The sequence below is a fragment of the Salvelinus namaycush genome, unplaced genomic scaffold (assembly GCF_016432855.1).
Source record: "Salvelinus namaycush isolate Seneca unplaced genomic scaffold, SaNama_1.0 Scaffold598, whole genome shotgun sequence".
NCBI lineage: Eukaryota > Metazoa > Chordata > Actinopteri > Salmoniformes > Salmonidae > Salvelinus > Salvelinus namaycush.
The window spans coordinates 312-17168 of record NW_024061306.1 but is presented as its reverse complement, the minus strand read 5'-3'; the positions used below and the strand labels follow the sequence as shown (position 1 = coordinate 17168).

At 45.8% G+C, this 16857-nt stretch overlaps 1 protein-coding gene across 1 annotated transcript; it reads right to left on the bottom strand.

Moving 5' to 3' along the window:
- Positions 1–481: 481 nt before the first annotated feature.
- Positions 482–15745, bottom strand: LOC120041976 (protein unc-93 homolog B1-like). Its single transcript, XM_038986853.1, has 11 exons — positions 15572–15745; positions 15235–15388; positions 8172–8333; positions 7863–7992; positions 7648–7741; positions 3957–4081; positions 3542–3724; positions 2897–3170; positions 2355–2473; positions 1584–1706; positions 482–1287 (listed from the first exon to the last, which is right to left on the bottom strand). The coding sequence occupies exons 1-11, from the start codon at positions 15711–15713 to the stop codon at positions 1048–1050; spliced, it is 1746 nt and encodes a 581-aa protein (XP_038842781.1). The 5' UTR covers positions 15714–15745; the 3' UTR covers positions 482–1047.
- Between the last annotated feature and the right edge of the window lie 1112 nt (positions 15746–16857).

Sequence of the window (16857 nt, the reverse complement as noted above, 5' to 3'; positions counted from 1 at the left end):
TGTTTCTTCTTCTGATTCAACTCCTTTCCTTAATCTGCACTGATGTAAGAGAGCTGGACTGGGGAAAGTACCTAGAAGACAGCTAGAGGACAGCTAGAGGATACCTAGAGGATACCTAGAGGACAGCTAGAGGACAGCTAGAGGATACCTAGAGGATACCTAGAGGACAGCTAGAGGACAGCTAGAGGACAGCTAGAGGACAGCTAGAGGACAGCTAGAGGATACCTAGAGGACAGCTAGAGGATACCTAGAAGACAGCTAGAGGATAGCTAGAATATACCTAGAGGATACCTAGAGGACAGCTAGAGGATACCTAGAGGACAGCTAGAGGATACCTAGAGGACAGCTAGAGGATAGCTAGAGGATACCTAGAGGATACCTAGAGGACAGCTAGAGGATACCTAGAGGACAGCTAGAGGATACCTAGAGGATACCTAGAGGACAGCTAGAGGATACCTAGAGGACAGCTAGAGGATAGCTAGAGGATAGCTAGAGGACAGCTAGAGGATACCTAGAGGACAGCTAGAGGATAGCTAGAGGACAGCTAGAGGATAGCTAGAGGACAGCTAGAGGACAGCTAGAGGATACCTAGAGGACAGCTAGAAGATACCTAGAGGACAGCTAGAGGATACCTAGAGGACAGCTAGAGGATAGCTAGAGGACAGCTAGAGGATACCTAGAGGACAGCTAGAGGACAGCTAGAGGACAGCTAAAGGATACCTAGAGGATACCTAGAGGACAGCTAGAGGACAGCTAGAAGATACCTAGAGGATAGCTAGAGGACAGCTAGAGGACAGCTAGAAGACAGCTAGAGGACAGCTAGAGGACAGCTAGAAGATACCTAGAGGATACCTAGAGGACAGCTAGAGGATACCTAGAGGACAGCTAGAGGATAGCTAGAGGACAGCTAGAGGATACCTAGAGGATAGCTAGAGGATACCTAGAGGACAGCTAGAGGATACCTAGAGGACAGCTAGAGGATAGCTAGAGAACACCTAGAGTAGAGGAAATCTCCTCCCTCTTTCTCTATCCCTCTCCCTCTCTCTATCACTCCTTCTCTCTCTCCTCCCTTTCCCCCGCTTGCTCATAATCATCGTCTTGCCTCCTGCGCCGACCCCTAGCCCCTCCCCTCCTCTCCCTGGTCGAATCAGAGCCCTGCGACCCTGCGTCTCCGCCAAAGTCCTCCCTGATCACCTCCTCCTGCGTCTCTTCATCATCATCCTCATCACTCTCCTCCGAGTTTGACTCGTCTGAGTTTTCCTCCTCCAGGTAACGATAACCTTTAACCTGAGGAGGAAGTGACATGGTCAACATTATATTACATTACATTACCGACCAAACATGTCAATTGATGACTTTGTGTCATTATCGAAGACACTTGATATTGCTCTTTAATTGTCTTTATTGCCAATGCCAAACCTCAAACAAAGAGTGTTTCATTTCAATGTTCTGTTTTGCTTGTCTTTATCGCATTACTAGTGAAGGTGATATGTGATATTTGCTCTTTTCTCTCCAGCCAAATGGTATTTTAAAGAAAAAAATGCAAAAACACAGCAAAAAGTGAACAGATTGTGATAGGTTACCTTGTGTTTGGGGCGGGGAATGCGAGGCAGTCTGAAAGGCATGTTCTTGGCCAGGCGTCGCTCCATCGTCCAATAGCAGAAGCATGCCAGCAGCAAGATGACCAATAGAATGGAGAGTTTGGCCTGAGGAGGAGGGACCAGGAATGAGAAGGAGAGAAAGAGAGGAGTGAAATAAGCACTTTAAATTAATCATTTTTACACTTTTTCTAACACACGGACACACACACGGGGACACACACACGGACACACACACAGCGACACACACGGGGACACACACACGGGGACACACACACGGGGACACACACACGGGGACACACACACGGGGACACACGGACACACGGGGATACACACGGACACACACGGGGTCACACACAGACACACGGGGACACACACAGACACACGGGGACAAACACGGACACACACGGACACACACGGACACACACACGGACACACACACGGACACACAAGGGGACACATGGGGACACACGGACACACACACGGACACACACGGGGACACACACGGACATGGACACACACGGGCATGGACACACACAGACACACGGGGACAAACACGGACATGGGGACACACACAGGGACATGGGGACACACACGGACATGGACACACACGGACATAAACAGACATGGACACACACAGACAAACACGGACACACGGGGACACACACGGACATGGACACGCACGGGCATGGACACACACAGACACACGGGGACAAACACGGACATGGGGACACACACGGGGACACACACACATACCCTCATGATGAGTCCAGTCCACAGGTAGACTATGAAGATGGCGATAGCCTGCCACCAGTGGTAGATGGTGTAGACAAAGTCCAGTCTCTCTTTATCTTCATACAACATACCCAGGAGAACTGACAGACACGGAGAGAGAGAGAGACAGTGGAGAGTGGGGGGTAGGGGGGGGGGGGGGGGGGTGGAGGGGGGGTAGATAGAAAGAGAGCGAGAGAGAGAGAGAGGAGGGCGGTAGACAAGGGGGAAGAGAGAGTGAGAGAGGAGGGCAGTGGAGGGGGGGGGGTAGAGAGAGAAAGGGGAGGTGGAGAGGGGGAGAAGGAGATAGGTGGAGGGGAGGAAGATATGAGAGAGAGGAGACATAAATGTTGGAAATTATTAAGTCTGAACTGGAAAATAACAATACTTTTCCAACTAGGAAATAAAAGATTCCAGTGTGTGTGTGTGTGTGTGTGTGTGTGTGTGTGTGTGTGTGTGTGTGTGTGTGTGTGTGTGTGTGTGTGTGTGTGTGTGTGTTTGTGTCTAATCATAGTACTAAAACTCACTGCTGAGTCCAGTCTTATTCAATGCAGACCCCATTCCCCAGAGGGCGATCACCACCAGCAGGTAAGGCAGTTGATCAGGTGAGCGTGGAGCCGGGGACCAGAACAGCAGGAACACAAGCAGAGGACCGTGGATCACAGCGCCCCCTAGCAGAGAGACGTAGCGTGGCAGCCTGAGGAGGGACAGGGACAGGCAGGAGAACAGGGAGCAGGACAGACCATAGACCATCACCAGGAGATACAGCCACTCCAGACCCACCGTACACACACCATATGACTGGGAGGGGGAGACATGAGGGTAGATTAGAGGAGAGACAAAGACAGGGAACGTAGGAGAAAGGGAGGGTGAACAGGACAGATAGTGAGTGAGCAAAAGAGAGTGAGCAAGCGAGAGAAAGAAAGAACACGAGTGAGAGAGAGAGGATAGAGGATAGAGAGAGAGAGAGAGAGAGAGAGAGAGAGAGAGAGAGAGAGGATAGAGGATATAGAGAGAGAGAGGATAGAGAGAGAGAGCATTGTGAATATAGCTGCACTCCAGCAGAATCTGTCTACACTATGTAAAGTGACACAGTTGGTCTGTGAAAGCTACATGGACAACATTCAGACTCCAGCTACTACAGTTACTAAAGGACTTCTTGTAATGACTACCAGAGTGAGTCCGGTGACAGAGAAGAGTGTGTCCAGTCCACTGTAGATGAAGAAGGGGATGAGGAGTCTCAGCCTGTAGTCTCTCAGGTGTTTGAAGGGCAACTGGAAGATGTTCCCCCAGCCGATACTCCTCAGATCGATCTCCTCTGTAGGGCGGTACGCAGCCCCGCACACCGCCAGGAACTATGGGTAAAACACAGTGAAGGACTGTGGGAAAGCAAGCAATGGACTCTGGGTAATTGTATTGGGTGTTGTATTGATTGTTGGGTGTAATAAAGCTAGGTTTTTAGGATGATCATTTTAGGTACTTGTGTACACACGTGTCTTTGCCTGTGTGTGTGTGTGTGTGTGTGTGTGTGTGTGTGTGTGTGTGTGTGTGTGTGTGTGTGTGTGTGTGTGTGTGTGTGTGTCTTACGATGATCATGGAGAGGAAGGCGGCCCCCATGAGAACACTCTCCACCTGGATGAGCAGCAGGGAGCGAGGGAGGTGCTTCAGGACGGTCCTGTTGAAACCACCAATCATACCACTGCCCTCCGCACCTGGGGAGGGGGAGGAGTTATTAAAACCACCAATCATACCACTGCCCTCCGCACCTGGGGAGGGGGAGGAGTTATTAAAACTACCAATCATACCACTGCCCTCCGCACCTGGGGAGGGGGAGGAGTTATTAAAACCACCAATCATACCACTGCCCTCCGCACCTGGGGAGGGGGAGGAGTTATTAAAACCACCAATCATACCACTGTCCTCTGAACCCAATAAAGAGAGAGGGATAAAGAAAGTGATGAAACAAAACCTGTATTTTTTTTAAACCATTGATCAGAGAGAGAGAGAGAGAGAGGAGTGGGGAGGGGGGATGAGAGAGATTGAGGTGCACGAAAACAATGCTATTAAAGATCATGCTTCTCCTCTGAGAGTCAGGGTAAGGAAATGGAAGTTAATAACAGACTACTGGTCAGTTTACCACAGTGTTAAACATTGTACAGATAATGGTCAGTTTACCACAGTGTTTAACATTGTACAGATAATAACAGACTAATGGTCAGTTTACCACAGTGTTTAACATTGTACAGATAATGGTCAGTTTACCACAGTGTTTAACTTTGTACAGATAATGGTCAGTTTACCACAGTGTTTAACATTGTACAGATAATAACAGACTACTGGTCAGTTTACCACAGTGTTTAACATTGTACAGATAATGGTCAGTTTACCACAGTGTTTAACATTGTACAGATAATGGTCAGTTTACCACAGTGTTTAACATTGTACAGATAATAACAGACTAATGGTCAGTTTACCACATTGTTTAACATTGTACAGATAATGGTCAGTTTACCACAGTGTTTAATATTGCACAGATAATGGTCAGTTTACCACAGTGTTTAACATTGTACAGTTAATAACAGACTACTGGTCAGTTTACCACAATGTTTAACTTTGTACAGATAATGGTCAGTTTACCACAGTGTTTAACATTGTACAGATAATGGTCAGTTTACCACAGTGTTTAACATTGTACAGATAATGGTCAGTTTACCACAGTGTTTAACATTGTACAGATAATGGTCAGTTTACCACAGTGTTTAACTTTGTACAGATAATGGTCAATTTACCACAGTGTTTAACTTTGTACAGATAATGGTCAGTTTACCACAGTGTTTAACTTTGTACAGATAATGGTCAGTTTACCACAGTGTTTAACATTGTACAGATAATGGTCAGTTTACCACAGTGTTTAACTTTGTACAGATAATGGTCAGTTTACCACAGTGTTTAACATTGTACAGATAATGGTCAGTTTACCACAGTGTTTAACATTGTACAGATAATGGTCAGTTTACCACAGTGTTTAACGTTGTACAGATAATGGTCAGTTTACCACAGTGTTTAACGTTGTACAGATAATGGTCAGTTTACCACAGTGTTTAACGTTGTACAGATAATGGTCAGTTTACCACAGTGTTTAACGTTATACAGATAATGGTCAGTTTACCACAGTGTTTAACGTTGTACAGATAATGGTCAGTTTACCACAGTGTTTAACGTTGTACAGATAATGGTCAGTTTACCACAGTGTTTAACATTGTACAGATAATAACAGACTACTGGTCAGTTTACCACAGTGTTTAACGCTGTACAGATAATGGTCAGTTTACCACAGTGTTTAACGCTGTACAGATAATGGTCAGTTTACCACAGTGTTTAACGTTGTACAGATAATGGTCAGTTTACCACAGTGTTTAACATTGTACAGATAATGGTCAGTTTACCACAGTGTTTAACGTTGTACAGATAATGGTCAGTTTACCACAGTGTTTAACATTGTACAGATAATGGTCAGTTTACCACAGTGTTTAACGCTGTACAGTGTGTGGTCAGTTTACCACAGTGTTTAACGTTGTACAGATAATGGTCAGTTTACCACAGTGGTTAACGCTGTACAGTGTGTGGTCAGTTTACCACAGTGTTTAACGCTGTACAGATAATGGTCAGTTTACCACAGTGTTTAACGCTGTACAGATAATGGTCAGTTTACCACAGTGTTTAACGTTGTACAGATAATGGTCAGTTTACCACAGTGTTTAACGTTGTACAGATAATGGTCAGTTTACCACAGTGTTTAACGTTGTACAGATAATGGTCAGTTTACCACAGTGTTTAACGTTGTACAGATAATGGTCAGTTTACCACAGTGTTTAACGTTGTACAGATAATGGTCAGTTTACCACAGTGTTTAACGTTGTACAGATAATGGTCAGTTTACCAGTGTTTAACATTGTACAGATAATAACAGACTACTGGTCAGTTTACCACAGTGTTTAACTTTGTACAGATAATGGTCAGTTTACCACAGTGTTTAACGTTGTACAGATAATGGTCAGTTTACCACAGTGTTTAACGTTGTACAGATAATGGTCAGTTTACCAGTGTTTAACATTGTACAGATAATGGTCAGTTTACCACAGTGTTTAACATTGTACAGATAATGGTCAGTTTACCACAGTGTTTAACGTTGTACAGATAATGGTCAGTTTACCAGTGTTTAACGTTGTACAGATAATGGTCAGTTTACCACAGTGTTTAACGTTGTACAGATAATGGTCAGTTTACCAGTGTTTAACGTTGTACAGATAATGGTCAGTTTACCACAGTGTTTAACGTTGTACAGATAATGGTCAGTTTACCACAGTGTTTAACGTTGTACAGATAATGGTCAGTTTACCACAGTGTTTAACGTTGTACAGATAATGGTCAGTTTACCACAGTGTTTAACGTTGTACAGATAATGGTCAGTTTACCACAGTGTTTAACGTTGTACAGAAAATGGTCAGTTTACCACAGTGTTTAACGTTGTACAGATAATGGTCAGTTTACCACAGTGTTTAACGTTGTACAGATAATGGTCAGTTTACCACAGTGTTTAACGTTGTACAGATAATGGTCAGTTTACCACAGTGTTTAACGTTGTACAGATAATGGTCAGTTTACCAGTGTTTAACATTGTACAGATAATAACAGACTACTGGTCAGTTTACCACAGTGTTTAACTTTGTACAGATAATGGTCAGTTTACCACAGTGTTTAACGTTGTACAGATAATGGTCAGTTTACCACAGTGTTTAACGTTGTACAGATAATGGTCAGTTTACCAGTGTTTAACATTGTACAGATAATGGTCAGTTTACCACAGTGTTTAACATTGTACAGATAATGGTCAGTTTACCACAGTGTTTAACATTGTACAGATAATGGTCAGTTTACCACAGTGTTTAACGTTGTACAGATAATGGTCAGTTTACCACAGTGTTTAACGTTGTACAGATAATGGTCAGTTTACCAGTGTTTAACGTTGTACAGATAATGGTCAGTTTACCACAGTGTTTAACGTTGTACAGATAATGGTCAGTTTACCACAGTGTTTAACGTTGTACAGATAATGGTCAGTTTACCACAGTGTTTAACGTTGTACAGATAATGGTCAGTTTACCACAGTGTTTAACGTTGTACAGATAATGGTCAGTTTACCACAGTGTTTAACTTTGTACAGATAATGGTCAGTTTACCACAGTGTTTAACGTTGTACAGATAATGGTCAGTTTACCACAGTGTTTAACGTTGTACAGTGTGTGGTTGTAGTCACTCAGGAACTGCTGGAGGAAGATGCGCTGGGGGAACTCTGCAAACACCAGGCTGAGCTGAGAGACACACAGAGAAACACAGCCAGACATCAGAATCCTCACACACCAACACACAAAAGGCAATGCTTAACCCATATCACTCACTGACTGACAAGTGACTCGACCAATGGCAACATACATGGAAGATGATGAAGAACACGGATTGGAAGATGATGACATAGCGATGACACGCCCCCTTGGGTAGTTTCTTCTGTTCCTGAACGTGATCCTCCTTATAGTTGACATACTCGTAGTACTGTTGCGCCATCCTGAGTGTGTGAGAGAGACAGACAATACAATACAGAGTGATTAACACTACGTAGCAAAACACAACACTACATATCACTGCATAACACAACATAAACACTGCAACCCGTACGAGCTAGCTATAAATGTATTCTGGTCCGTGTGACGTTGATGTGTGTGTCTCCATTCTCCACTTCCTAACCTTGTGATGTAGTTCCCTAATGACGCCCACAGCGGGACAATGGCTGCACCAATGGCCACAGCCGATGGTACCAGTGTGTAGTATCGCTCCCAGTAATTGGTTGAGACGAAGAGAGCGTAAATTCCACTGGCCAGAAACATCATCCACTTGGTGCCCAGAAACCTGAAAGAGAGAGAGAGAGTGAAAGAGAGAGAGATAGGATAGAGAGGAGAGGAGAGAGAGAGAGAGAGGATAGAGAGAGAGAGAGAGAGAGAGAGAGAGAGAGAGAGAGAGAGAGAGCGAAAGGATAGAGAGGATAGAGAGAGCGAGAGAGGATAGAGAGAGAGGATAGAGAGAGAGAGCGAGAGGAGAGAGGATAGAGAGGAGAGAGAGAGGATAGAGAGAGAGAGCGAGAGGAGAGAGGATAGAGAGGAGAGAGGATAGAGGATAGAGAGCGAGAGGAGAGAGGATAGAGAGAGAGGAGAAGGGCGAGAGAGGAGAGAGGATAGAGAGAGAGGATAGAGAGAGAGAGCGAGAGGAGAGAGGATAGAGAGGAGAGAGAGAGGATAGAGAGAGAGAGCGAGAGGAGAGAGGATAGAGAGGAGACACAGGATAGAGAGAGAGAGCGAGAGGAGAGAGAGGATAGAGAGAGAGAGAGAGGAGAGGATAGAGAGGAGACACAGGATAGAGAGAGAGAGCGAGAGGAGAGAGAGGATAGAGAGAGAGAGCGAGAGGAGAGAGGATAGAGAGGAGACACAGGATAGAGAGAGAGCGAGAGGAGAGAGGATAGAGAGGAGACAGGATAGAGAGAGAGGAGAGAGGATAGAGAGGAGACACAGGATAGAGAGAGAGAGCGAGAGGAGAGAGGATAGAGAGGAGACACAGGATAGAGAGAGCGAGAGGAGAGAGGATAGAGAGGAGACACAGGATAGAGAGAGAGAGCGAGAGGAGAGAGGATAGAGAGGAGACACAGGATAGAGAGAGAGGAGAGAGGATAGAGAGGAGACACAGGATAGAGAGAGAGGAGAGAGGATAGAGAGGAGACACAGGATAGAGAGAGAGAGCGAGAGGAGAGAGGATAGAGAGGAGAGAGGATAGAGAAAGAGAGGAGAGGATTGAGAGGAGACACAGGATAGAGAGAGAGAGCGAGAGGAGAGACGATAGAGAGGATAGAGAGAGAGAGGATAGAGAGGAGACACAGGATAGAGAGAGAGAGCGAGAGGAGAGAGAAAGAATGAGAAGAAAGCAGGAGTATGTGTGTATAGCTGATGAGTATGAGGGTGTATAACAGGCCTATGATAGGTGTATGTATATTTATATAGTATACCTGATGAGTATGGGGGTGTATAACAGGCCTATGATAGGTCTATGTATATATAGTATACCTGATGAGTATGGGGGTGTATAACAGGCCTATGATAGGTGTATGTATATATAGTATACCTGATGAGTATGGGGGTGTATAACAGGCCTATGATAGGTCTATGTATATATAGTATACCTGATGAGTATGGGGGTGTATAACAGGCCTATGATAGGTGTATGTATATATAGTATACCTGATGAGTATGAGGGTGTATAACAGGCCTATGATAGGTGTATATATATATAGTATACCTGATGAGTATGGGGGTGTATAACAGGCCTATGATAGGTGTATATATATATAGTATACCTGATGAGTATGGGGGTGTATAACAGGCCTATGATAGGTGTATATATATATAGTATACCTGATGAGTATGGGGGTGTATAACAGGCCTATGATAGGTCTATGTATATATAGTATACCTGATGAGTATGGGGGTGTATAACAGGCCTATGATAGGTGTATGTATATATAGTATACCTGATGAGTATGGGGGTGTATAACAGGCCTATGATAGGTCTATGTATATATAGTATACCTGATGAGTATGGGGGTGTATAACAGGCCTATGATAGGTGTATGTATATATAGTATACCTGATGAGTATGAGGGTGTATAACAGGCCTATGATAGGTGTATATATATATAGTATACCTGATGAGTATGGGGGTGTATAACAGGCCTATGATAGGTGTATATATATATAGTATACCTGATGAGTATGGGGGTGTATAACAGGCCTATGATAGGTGTATATATATATAGTATACCTGATGAGTATGGGGGTGTATAACAGGCCTATGATAGGTGTATATATATATATAGTATACCTGATGAGTATGAGGGTGTATAACAGGCCTATGATAGGTGTATATATATATAGTATACCTGATGAGTATGGGGGTGTATAACAGGCCTATGATAGGTGTATATATATATAGTATACCTGATGAGTATGAGGGTGTATAACAGGCCTATGATATGTGTATATATATATAGTATACCTGATGAGTATGGGGGTGTATAACAGGCCTATGATAGGTGTATATATATATATATATATAGTATACCTGATGAGTATGGGGGTGTATAACAGGCCTATGATAGGTGTATATATATATATAGTATAGCTGATGAGTATGGGGGTGTATAACAGGCCTATGATATGTGTATATATATAGTATAGCTGATGAGTATGGGGGTGTATAACAGGCCTATGATATGTGTATATATATAGTATACCTGATGAGTATGGGGGTGTATAACAGGCCTATGATAGGTGTATATATATATAGTATACCTGATGAGTATGAGGCTGTATAACAGGCCTATGATATGTGTATGTATATATAGTATACCTGATGAGTATGAGGGTGTATAACAGGCCTATGATATGTGTATGTATATATAGTATACCTGATGAGTATGGGGGTGTATAACAGGCCTATGATAGGTGTATATATATATAGTATACCTGATGAGTATGAGGGTGTATAACAGGCCTATGATATGTGTATGTATATATAGTATACCTGATGAGTATGAGGGTGTATAACAGGCCTATGATATGTGTATGTATATATAGTATACATGATGAGTATGGGGGTATAACAGGCCTATGATATGTGTATATATATATAGTATACCTGATGAGTATGAGGGTGTATAACAGGCCTATGATATGTGTATATATATATAGTATACCTGATGAGTATGAGGGTGTATAACAGGCCTATGATATGTGTATGTATATATATAGTATACCTGATGAGTATGGGGGTGTATAACAGGCCTATGATAGGTATATATATATATATATATATATATATATAGTATAGCTGATGAGTATGGGGGTCTATAACAGGCCTATGATAGGTGTATGTATATACACTGCTCAAAAAAATAAAGGGAACACTTAAACAACACAATATAACTCCAAGTCAATTACACTTCTGTGAAATCAAACTGTCCACTTAGGAAGCAACACTGATTGACAATAAATTTCACATGCTGTTGTGCAAATGGAATAGACAAAAGGTGGAAATTATAGGCAATTAGCAAGACACCCCCAATAAAGGAATGGTTCTGCAGGTGGTGACCACAGACCACTTCTCAGTTCCTATGCTTCCTGGCTGATGTTTTGATCACTTTTGAATGCTGGCGGTGCTTTCACTCTAGTGGTAGCATGAGACGGAGTCTACAACCCACACAAGTGGCTCAGGTAGTGCAGTTCATCCAGGATGGCACATCAATGCGAGCTGTGGCAAAAAGGTTTGCTGTGTCTGTCAGCGTAGTGTCCAGAGCATGGAGGCGCTACCAGGAGACAGGCCAGTACATCAGGAGACGTGGAGGAGGCCGTAGGAGGGCAACAACCCAGCAGCAGGACCGCTACCTCCGCCTTTGTGCAAGGAGGTGCACTGCCAGAGCCCTGCAAAATGACCTCCAGCAGGCCACAAATGTGCATGTGTCTGCTCAAACGGTCAGAAACAGACTCCATGAGGGTGGTATGAGGGCCCGACGTCCACAGGTGGGGGTTGTGCTTACAGCCCAACACCGTGCAGGACGTTTGGCATTTGCCAGAGAACACCAAGATTGGCAAATTCGCCACTGGCGCCCTGTGCTCTTCACAGATGAAAGCAGGTTCACACTGAGCACATGAGCACATGTGACAGACGTGACAGAGTCTGGAGACGCCGTGGAGAACGTTCTGCTGCCTGCAACATCCTCCAGCATGACCGGTTTGGCGGTGGGTCAGTCATGGTGTGGGGTGGCATTTCTTTTTGGGGCCGCACAGCCCTCCATGTGCTCGCCAAAGGTAGCCTGACTGCCATTAGGTACCGAGATGAGATCCTCAGACCCCTTGTGAGACCATATGTTGACACATGCACATTTGTGGCCTGCTGGAGGTCATTTTGCAGGGCTCTGGCAGTGCACCTCCTTGCACAAAGGCGGAGGTAGCGGTCCTGCTGCTGGGTTGTTGCCCTCCTACGGCCTCCTCCACGTCTCCTGATGTACTGGCCTGTCTCCTGGTAGCGCCTCTATGCTCTGGACACTACGCTGACAGACACAGCAAACCTTTTTGCCACAGCTTGCATTGATGTGCCATCCTGGATGAACTGCACTACCTGAGCCACTTGTGTGGGTTGTAGACTCCGTCTCATGCTACCACTAGAGTGAAAGCACCGCCAGCATTCAAAAGTGATCAAAACATCAGCCAGGAAGCATAGGAACTGAGAAGTGGTCTGTGGTCACCACCTGCAGAACCATTCCTTTATTGGGGGTGTCTTGCTAATTGCCTATAATTTCCACCTTTTGTCTATTCCATTTGCACAACAGCATGTGAAATGTATTGTCAATCAGTGTTGCTTCCTAAGTGGACAGTTTGATTTCACAGAAGTGTGATTGACTTGGAGTTACATTGTGTTGTTTAAGTGTTCCCTTTATTTTTTTGAGCAGTGTATATATAGTATACCTGATGAGTATGGGGGTGTATAACAGGCCTATGATGGGTGTATGTATATATATATAGTATACCTGATGAGTATGGGGGTGTATAACAGGCCTATGATAGGTGTATATATATACAGTATATCACAAAAGTGAGTACACCCCTCACATTTTTGTAAATATTTGAGTATATCTTTTCATGTGACAACACTGAAGAAATGACACTTTGCTACACTGTAAAGTAGTGAGTGTACAGCTTGTATAACAGTGTAAATCTGCTGTCCCCTCAAAATAACTCAACACACAGCCATTAATGTCTAAACCGCTGGCAACAAAAGTGAGTACACCCCTAAGTGAAAATGTCCAAATTGGGCCCAAAGTGTCAATATTTTGTGTGGCCACCATAATTTTCCAGCACTGCCTTAACCCTCTTGGGCATGGAGTTCACCAGAGCTTCACAGGTTGCCACTGGAGTCCTCTTCCACTCCTCCATGACGACATCACGGAGCTGGTGGATGTTAGAGACCTTGCACTCCTCCACCTTCCGTTTGAGGATGCCCCACAGACGCTCAATAGGGTTTAGGTCTGGAGACATGCTTGGCCAGTCCATTACCTTTACCCTCAGCTTCTTTAGCAAGGCAGTGGTCGTCTTGGAGGTGTGTTTGGGGTCGTTATCATGTTGGAATACTGCCCTGCGGCCCAGTCTCCGAAGGGAGGGGATCATGCTCTGCTTCAGTATGTTACAGTACATGTTGGCATTCATGGTTCCCTCAATGAACTGTAGCTCCCCAATGCCGGCAGCACTCATGCAGCCCCAGACCATGACACTCCCACCACCATGCTTGACTGTAGGCAAGACACACTTGTCTTGGTACTCCACACCTGGTTGCCGCCACACACGCTTGACACCATCTGAACCAAATAAGTTTATCTTGGTCTCATCAGACCACAGGACATGGTTCCAGTAATCCATGTCCTTAGTCTGCTTGTCTTCAGCAAACTGTTTGCCGGCTTTCTTGTGCATCATCTTTAGAAGAGGCTTCCTTCTGGGATGACAGCCATGCAGACCAATTTGATGCAGTGTACGGCGTATGGTCTAAGCACTGACAGGCTGACCCCTTCAACCTCTGCAGCAATGCTGGCAGCACTCATACCTCTATTTCCCAAAGACAACCTCTGGATATGACGCTGAGCACGTGCACTCAACTTCTTTGGTCGACCATGGCGAGGCCTGTTCTGAGTGGAACCTGTCCAGTTAAACTGCTGTATGGTCTTGGCCACTGTGCTGCAGCTCAGTTTCAGGGTCTTGGCAATCTTCTTATAGCCCAGGCCATCTTTATATAGAGCAACAATTCTTTTTTCAGATCCTCAGAGAGTTCTTTGCCATGAGGTGCCATGTTGAACTTCCAGTGACCAGTCAGTATGAGGGAGTGTGAGAGCGATGACACCAAATTTAACACACCTGCTCCCCATTCACACCTGAGACCTTGTAACACTAACGAGTCACATGACACCGGGGAGGGAAAATGGCTAATTGGGCCCAATTTGGACATTTTCACTTAGGGGTGTTGTTGCCAGCGGTTTAGACATTAATGGCTGTGTGTTGAGTTATTTTGAGGGGACAGAAAATTTACACTGTTATACAAGCTGTACACTCACTACTTTACATTGTAGCAAAGTGTCATTTCTTCAGTGTTGTCACATGAAAAGATATACTCAAATATTTACAAAAATGTGAGGGGTGTACTCACTTTTGTGATATACTGTATATAGTATACCTGATGAGTATGGAGTTGTATAACAGGCCTATGATAGGTGTGTATATATATATATAGTATACCTGATGAGTATGGGGGTCTATAACAGGCCTATGATATGTGTATATATATATAGTATACCTGATGAGTATGGGGGTGTATAACAGGCCTATGATAGGTGTATGTATATATATATAGTATAGCTGATGAGTATGGGGGTGTATAACAGGCCTATGATAGGTGTATATATATATATAGTATACCTGATGAGTATGGGGGTGTATAACAGGCCTATGATAGGTGTATATATATATATATATAGTATAGCTGATGAGTATGGGGGTGTATAACAGGCCTATGATAGGTGTATATATATATATAGTATACCTGATGAGTATGGGGGTGTATAACAGGCCTATGATAGGTGTATGTATATATATATAGTATACCTGATGAGTATGGGGGTGTATAACAGGCCTATGATAGGTGTATGTATATATATATAGTATACCTGATGAGTATGGGGGTGTATAACAGGCCTATGATGGGTGTAACGTTGATCCCCATCAGCATCTTCTTGTCAATGTCCTCCAGACCCAGGTTACCATACTTCACCTCCCTGTACGTCTCATCATAGTGGAGGATCAGCTGCATCTGCAACAGGCCTGCAGACACACACACACACATATATATAAATGAATACATGACACACACAAAACATGCACAAAATGGAATACAGGCATATATGAATAAATTGACAGAGACACACAGACAGACAGACAAGACAGGCAAGACAGTCAGTCAGACAGTCAGTCAGTCAGATAGACAGAGAGACCGACAGGTGTTACCCATGTAGACGCTGTATATAATCATGCCCCCGACGCTGGCCCCCAGGACGTTCTTCACCACGCCCAGCTTCTTCCTCCTGTAATACTTCTTCTCCTCCTCTTCCTCATCGTACTCCGGCTGGGGGCCCAGGAACTCCTCCATCTGGGGAAGGGGTGAGGAGAGAGAGACAGAGAGAGGTGAAGGGAGTGGGAGAGGGAGAGAGAGACAGGTGAAGGGAAGGGGAGAGGGGGGACAGGGGAGGGGAGAGGGAGAGAGAGAGATGTGAAGGGAGGGGCGGGAGGGGGGACAGGGGAGGGAGAGAGAGAGAGAGAGAGAGAGAGAGAGAGAGAGAGAGAGAGAGAGAGAGAGAGAGAGAGAGAGAGAGAGAGAAGTGAAGGGAGGGGGAGAGGGGGACAGGGGAGGGAGAGAGGTGAAGGGAGGGGGAGAGGGGGGACAGGGGAGGGGAGAGGGAGAAAGAGAGAGGTGAAGGGAGGGAGAGAGGGGGGACAGGGGAGGGGGAGAGGGAGAGAGGTGAAGGGAGGGGGAGAGGGGGGGGAGGGGGGAGAGCGGTGAAGGGAGGGGGGAGAGGGAGAGGGACGTGAAGGGAGGGGGAGAGGGGGGACAGGGGAGGGGAGAGGGAGAAAGAGAGAGGTGAAGGGAGGGAGAGAGGGGGGACAGGGGAGGGGGAGAGGGAGAGAGGTGAAGGGAGGGGGAGAGGGGGGAGAGGGGAGGGGGAGAGCGGTGAAGGGAGGGGGAGAGGGAGAGGGACGTGAAGGGAGGGGGAGAGGGGGGACAGGGGAGGGGAGAGGGAGAGAGAGGTGAAGGGAGGGACAGGGGAGGGGACAGGGGAGGGGAGAGGGAGAGAGAGTTGAAGGGAGGGGGGAGAGGGGGGAGAGGGGAGGGGAGAGGGAGAGAGAGGTGAAGGGAGGGGGAGGGGGGGGCAGGGGGAGGGAGAGGGAGAGAGAGAGGTGAAGGGAGGGGGAGAGGGGGGACAGGGGAGGGGAGAGGGAGAGAGAGGTGAAGGGAGGGGGAGAGGGGTGAAGGGAGGGGGAGAGGGCGAGGGACGTGAAGGGAGGGGGAGAGGGGGGACAGGGGAGGGGAGAGGGAGAAAGAGAGAGGTGAAGGGAGGGGAGAGAGGTGGGACAGGGGAGGGGGAGAGGGAGAGAGGTGAAGGGAGGGGGAGAGGGGGGGAGAGGGAGGGGAGAGAGCGGGTGAAGGAGGGGGAGAGGGAGAGGGACGTGAAGGGAGGGGGAGAGGGGGGACAGGGGAGGGGAGAGGGAGAGAGAGGTGAAGGGAGGGGACAGGG